Below are 5,363 nucleotides of genomic sequence, written 5' to 3' on the forward strand. Positions count from 1 at the left end.
TTTAATATTCTTATTAATTTGCCCTTTTGTAAAGCAACGTAATTATAAACTTTATGGAAGAATACATATTTGATGTGTTCGAAAATCATGCACATAAATCCGACTAGGATTCAAGATCATTAATAATATAAAGAGAGAGAGAGAAAATTAAAAACACACACAAAAAATATATTTTGTTTTCCCGATAAATGTAGCGTTCATATATGTACAATGCCAGTATTGATAATATAAATATGCCTTGGTGTTGTCTTCTCTTTTTCTTTCTTCCCTAACAGTAATTATACGTCGAAACTTTGCATGATTAGTTTGTTTTTCTTTATAATTTCATGTATTTTAATGTGACTCAAAGTACACACACACGTTTTTAAATTTTAATTGAGAACAACTCCTTTACCAAAATTGTATAATTCAAAATGAATGCACGTTAGTAGCATTTTGTCTATCGAACAATAAACTTATTACAGACTCAATTGAGCATACAAAGGAACAGGAATGGGAGACTGATTTTACTCAATGATCATGACAATGTAATGATTCTTGTTCAGATGATATCATGACATCTACCATTCTTTCTTATGCTCGTCCATTGACACACCTCCAGGTCCTAAGGAAACTATCATTAAAAGGCCACCGATTACTGATAATGTCTGAAAAACAAAGAAAAGACTTATACATAACATGCACAGTCAATGAAATCATGACGCACATATACGCATAGCCTTATATAAATAATAATCAAATAAGATATGATTAAAACTTACCTGAAAGAAGTCATACTTGAGGAAGTCCCTTAGAGCTTTATACTCTGGAATAGTCCACCATGCATTGTGATAAAGATTTAATGCTGTCAGTAGTAAGACAAGTAGCAATGCACTAAGCTTTGTCTTATATCCTATAGTGACTAACACCATCAGACTACTTCCAAGGATATCTTGCAGTATTTGAAGGAAAGATACTTCAAAACGAATTAATGTTGTAAACATAAATGCTAGTAAAATTCTGCCAGCCAACTGCAGAAGATTCTTAGGCTTGTTATCTCCAAGGCTCGGTACACCGGCAAACAATGATCTTCCCTCTACCCTTGATTCGGCAAGGACCAAAAGAAGAGCACCAATCAAAGCCAAATTTCTAAATAGAAATGTTACATCCCACAAGATGTTGTAAGCCAGTGTCTGAAGGACCACGATGAAAAACAAGATTCCACACGCAATGCTGACTTTCCATCTTCCGATGACCATAACACAACCACCAAGCTGCCCGATCAAATTGACCAAGACGAACATAGTAGCTAGGAAGGTACCACAGTTCCAACTGTTATTGATAAATTCTTTTTGTTCTACCCATTGAAACCACATCCTCAAACCATCTTCCAAAAATGTGGCAATAAGGCAAAGCCTTGCGAGGGTCGGCAATATGTGCTTTCCATTGCGAATCACCTGTCGTTACAAACAAATAGCAGTTACAATTATGATTCCAATTTAACATAATAACAATTTTATACATAGATGAACACAACATGCGGCAACGAAAATGAATATTCTTATACATATTTTCTGGTTTGCTATCTTTATTGATTCAATCCATTCAATAAGTGAAACTACAAACAATTTTCATCCTAGCTCGGGTGAACAGTATCATTCGGTAACATACATTTATTCCTTAATGCATAACCTTTCATTTGGTAACGTGCAGACGATAATGTACGAAAGTTTACAATATTTAGTAGGAACAGAGACACGTTGCATGAAGAATTGTTCAAAGAATGAGAAGAATTAGATTGAAATATGCGAATGCGTAAAGTAATCGTGTCACGATGACGTTGACAGGAGGAGTAAGTACACTTGTGTTCCTACAGGATTTCTGCTGGTGTTCTGTTACAAGTTCGTTCCCAAAAATAAATCCGTCAAGAGAAATAAAATAAATTTAGCACGACGGCTTGTAAATTCACCTGATCTGCGATTTCTTCCGCTTTTGAGATCACTTCCTGCGAGATCAGCATCTTGTTTTATTTAAAAATCAAAAAATACCCACACACTTACGTATGCACACGTGCGCGCACGCAAGTGGTACCGATGACGGAAAGCACCACAGAAAGAAGAGAAGAACAGAGAAGGACAGGTAACGATAGGGGAGAGGGGGAGAAATCAGAGAAACACGGAACGGCCAAGCAAAATGCCCCGTGTACGAACGTAATGCGATTGTGTTCAACTGGTGAACGATATCCTCTCACACAACTTGTTATTCTGATTCCGAATGATGTGGAGATCGTGGTAGCTATCGCGTCACTTCCGGCATACGTGGTCGAGCAACTTATCCAGCGATCTCGTACATGAAAAAATACAAAGATCGTCAACTTAAAATTGTATATAATTGCACTTTCTCTTCTGATACAGCCTTTCGACACACTATTACGTCGTTGTCTCTAGAGCTCGCCTCTCCAATTTATATTCATTTCTAATTCCTATAGTATTCCTATAGTATAACCATATATAACGATAATACTATATATATATATTCTGTTCTCTGTTTTCCTTTCTACGCTTCCTTCGCTCATGCTGTTCACGCCGCTTACGCACTTTATTTCATTATTTCTGCTGGCCACTGCTGGCGACGGCACTGTGCGGTGCTGTATTTGTATACAAATAATTGTTTATACCCACATGCAGCGGTAAAGAATACTACATGTGGAATGGCGATTTATAGAAGATTTACATTTTGTATGCAGTCAACAAATTTATTACGTATAAGGTAAACTGTTTCTATGACTGTAGAAAATGAACTATATAGAGAATGGTTTCTCACCACGTGTTTGGATGAATTTTCTATTAATTACATTTAACTACTTTCAATGTTAAGAACGTGATAATCTTGGTTGTCACATTTTTCATGGTTGCTACAAAAAACGAATTCGTTGCTGTTTTAGAAATTGCTCATTAAATTTGTACCAGAGTGCTTCGAAGAATACATTAAAATCTATAAAGGAGAGCATCTTCCCACTAAAACCAAAGAGACCACTAAGTCCTTTCCTGTTGTTCATAAAAGAAGCAAGAATCAAATTTCTTAAGCAAGATCCTAGTCTCAAACAAACAGAAATAGTAAAGAAAGCATCAAAAGAATGGGCAGAACTAGATCCCAGTGAAAAAGAAAGTTTTCAACAAATATACGATAAGAATTATGAGCTCTATGCTCAGCAATTGAAACAATACAATAATTCTATTACTGATGAACAAAAACAGTTATGGGAAGAAAAGAAACAGCAGTTTAGTAAAAAACTTAAGGATTTAAATATTAAGCAGGTAATTATCTCAACGCATAGTATTGTGTACAAACATTATATTATTTAATTAAGATCAGTGGTTTGAATGTAAATCAAAATTTATTTCAGAAAAGTGATACATTTGGAAAGCCAAAGAAACCACCAAGTGCATTTCTTTCCTATTTGATAGAAATGAAAACTGAGAAAGATCCAACTGTACCTTTTACGGTATGGCTTATTGGTATTCAATCACTACTATTTGATGTCGATAAAATAATCTGTTTGTCATGTTCCTTTCATTATTCTAATACTCTTTTTTTTATTTATTTTTCATTAGGATTGGTTAAAATCAGTGACTAAAAACTGGAATCAAATGTCAGAAGCAGAGAAGAAACCTTATACTGATAAAGTTACAGAATTGATGGTACAGTACAGGAAGGATTTAAATGAGTGGGAAATGAAAATGATAAACTTAGGTCATACCGATATTGTAAGACAAATAACGTTGACAAAACAAAAACGTGTGACAAGTGAACAATAGAAATAAAAGCGAGAGTGTATTATTTTCGTCCATTAATAAATATGTAGTACTTTATTTAAACGGTACTTAGTAAACATAAAGATCATGCAAAGACCATCAAAGAATGTACACATAAGAATCATTTGCAAATCTTATTTTATGAAACATCAGATCTTCAGATATTTCGGAGCCTTCCATTCGTCTCACTAAAATATTCATTTTATATACACATTTTTACTTTTTATTTATAAAATTTAATGCTTTGGATGCAGGGCTTCAAATAGTTGGAATGTTTGTATTATGTGAATAATAGAAGTCCATAATGTATGAGTGTAAAACTGAAAATATACAAAGCTAAATCACCAAATATCATATGAACTATTGTCACCAGTTTTTTCAATTGATATGTCAATTCAGGCTTTATGTTGCATAAAATGAGAGCCGCGTACAGTAGATTATTTTCTTGCATTTCTCGAGCGTCTCTATAATTGTATAGGCGTCCCAACATTATTGGAAAATATGGAATTGTGATGGTCTAAAATATTCAATCAATTATTGTATATATACACTCTGTAAGTATATGTAATTTACCTTTCCAAACAAGTGATCCAATTGCAGTAAAAGTAAAATATTGACGACAATGGCTAATAATATGTAATTTATACGATTTGTCAATAATTTGGGGGGTAATGTTTTCACCTTACTCGAAGTACTGTGAAGACCTTTGAATATAACACTTAAATTACTAAGCTTGTTCACATCATTTGTAAAAAGACTCAAAGTAACATCGTATATTACCTGGTATCTGACCATTTACATTTGTATATAAAGTTTCTTCTGTATCTATAGGTTCAAATGGTGGACTAGATAAATTCAAATTTGTGGCTGAAATCAAAACACAAAAAGTTAAATGATGGACTTTAATGGACGATTGGATATTTTTGCCAATTAAGTGTGTCACTTACATTTCAGTTCATTGTTGTCTTCCCTACCAGTGATTTTTGATAATCGTTTTTCAGAGTTCTCTAAAATTCGCCTCCTTCTGGCATCTCTCTTGGCTTTGATATCATCCATCTCCTAGTTATATCTTTTTACTTCTTTGTCCATGTAAATAATTGCATAAATAATTTCAGTTTGTATACTGAAGTGTCAATTATCACTATTGGATCTATTTTTCTCCTCACATTTGTGACAGGAAAACAAAATTGATGAAGTTATTGATGCAGTATGTAAATACCAAATGATACAACACTTTAGAAAGGAGAAATAGGAAGTTCGATGAAGAACAAGTATTGTTACATCGTGTAATATCCTAAAGGATTCTTGTTAGAATTTGCTTTTAATTAACGTATAGTATTTTGTGAAACGTATATATTGTTCACTTTTTACTTACAGTTCTCTGAGGTTATTTTACATCACAGTGAAAGTTTACGAAATCAACGCCCCCTGTTACCAGTTACCATCACTTGTTTTACTGATAGCGACTAGCAACAGTAGCAACTTCAATCGTTCAATCTTCAATCAAACCAACGAGGAATGTCCGTGAATGTCCAGCAATATTATCGTATATGACGTGTAGCTTGCAGT

The 5,363-nt window shown here is 33.7% G+C and overlaps 3 protein-coding genes across 9 annotated transcripts; 1 reads left to right on the forward strand and 2 right to left on the reverse strand.

Annotated features, from left to right (window-relative positions):
- Positions 1 to 147: 147 nt before the first annotated feature.
- On the reverse strand, positions 148 to 2,414 carry Surf4 (Surfeit locus protein 4). Of its 2 annotated transcripts, none has more exons than XM_018031759.2 (3): positions 1,949 to 2,414; positions 762 to 1,436; positions 148 to 647 (listed from the first exon to the last, which is right to left on the reverse strand). In XM_018031759.2, exons 1-3 carry the CDS (start codon positions 1,997 to 1,999, stop codon positions 561 to 563), a joined length of 813 nt encoding a protein of 270 aa, XP_017887248.1. In that variant the 5' UTR covers positions 2,000 to 2,414; the 3' UTR covers positions 148 to 560. The 2 variants fall into 2 exon arrangements, with proteins under 2 accessions (XP_017887248.1, XP_026672963.1); XM_026817162.1 differs by lacking the exon at positions 1,949 to 2,414 and adding an exon at positions 1,854 to 1,937.
- A 129-nt stretch (positions 2,415 to 2,543) lies between these two features.
- On the forward strand, positions 2,544 to 3,851 carry LOC108629240 (transcription factor A, mitochondrial-like). The gene is made up of 4 exons (XM_018031793.2): positions 2,544 to 2,748; positions 2,924 to 3,296; positions 3,386 to 3,484; positions 3,594 to 3,851. The coding sequence occupies exons 1-4, from the start codon at positions 2,690 to 2,692 to the stop codon at positions 3,795 to 3,797; spliced, it is 735 nt and encodes a 244-aa protein (XP_017887282.1). The 5' UTR covers positions 2,544 to 2,689; the 3' UTR covers positions 3,798 to 3,851.
- Positions 3,852 to 3,915: 64 nt separating this feature from the next.
- LOC108629242 (uncharacterized) lies at positions 3,916 to 5,313 on the reverse strand. 6 transcript variants are annotated; one of them, XM_026817168.1, is made up of 5 exons: positions 4,742 to 5,313; positions 4,575 to 4,661; positions 4,368 to 4,498; positions 4,226 to 4,311; positions 3,916 to 4,114 (listed from the first exon to the last, which is right to left on the reverse strand). In XM_026817168.1, the coding sequence occupies exons 1-5, from the start codon at positions 4,848 to 4,850 to the stop codon at positions 4,075 to 4,077; spliced, it is 453 nt and encodes a 150-aa protein (XP_026672969.1). In that variant the 5' UTR covers positions 4,851 to 5,313; the 3' UTR covers positions 3,916 to 4,074. The 6 variants fall into 6 exon arrangements, with proteins under 6 accessions (XP_026672969.1, XP_017887287.1, XP_026672968.1 ...); XM_018031798.2 differs by having other exon boundaries at positions 3,916 to 4,311; positions 4,742 to 4,870; positions 4,961 to 5,311; XM_026817167.1 differs by having other exon boundaries at positions 3,916 to 4,311; positions 4,742 to 4,873; positions 4,961 to 5,311.
- Between the last annotated feature and the right edge of the window lie 50 nt (positions 5,314 to 5,363).

This window comes from Ceratina calcarata, unplaced genomic scaffold (assembly GCF_001652005.2).
Source record: "Ceratina calcarata isolate Rehan_Ccalc_2016 unplaced genomic scaffold, ASM165200v1 scaffold557.2, whole genome shotgun sequence".
Lineage (NCBI taxonomy): Eukaryota > Metazoa > Arthropoda > Insecta > Hymenoptera > Apidae > Ceratina > Ceratina calcarata.

Bases quoted from the DNA above. Each gene is read 5' to 3' on its own strand.
- Surf4 (XM_018031759.2), bottom strand. From the start codon at position 1,999: ATGCTGATCTCGCAGGAAGTGATCTCAAAAGCGGAAGAAATCGCAGAT. The intron at 1,437-1,948 runs GTGAATTTACAA...TTGTAACGACAG, and splicing joins CGGAAGAAATCGCAGATCAG to GTGATTCGCAATGGAAAGCA. The intron at 648-761 runs GTAAGTTTTAAT...TTTGTTTTTCAG, and splicing joins TCAAGTATGACTTCTTTCAG to ACATTATCAGTAATCGGTGG.
- LOC108629240 (XM_018031793.2), top strand. From the start codon at position 2,690: ATGGCGATTTATAGAAGATTTACATTTTGTATGCAGTCAACAAATTTA. The intron at 2,749-2,923 runs GTAAACTGTTTC...TTGCTGTTTTAG, and splicing joins ACAAATTTATTACGTATAAG to AAATTGCTCATTAAATTTGT. The intron at 3,485-3,593 runs GTATGGCTTATT...ATTTTTCATTAG, and splicing joins ATCCAACTGTACCTTTTACG to GATTGGTTAAAATCAGTGAC.
- LOC108629242 (XM_018031798.2), bottom strand. From the start codon at position 4,850: ATGGATGATATCAAAGCCAAGAGAGATGCCAGAAGGAGGCGAATTTTA. The intron at 4,662-4,741 runs GTAAGTGACACA...TTTTGATTTCAG, and splicing joins AGACAACAATGAACTGAAAT to CCACAAATTTGAATTTATCT. The intron at 4,499-4,574 runs GTAATATACGAT...TTATATTCAAAG, and splicing joins TGTAAATGGTCAGATACCAG to GTCTTCACAGTACTTCGAGT.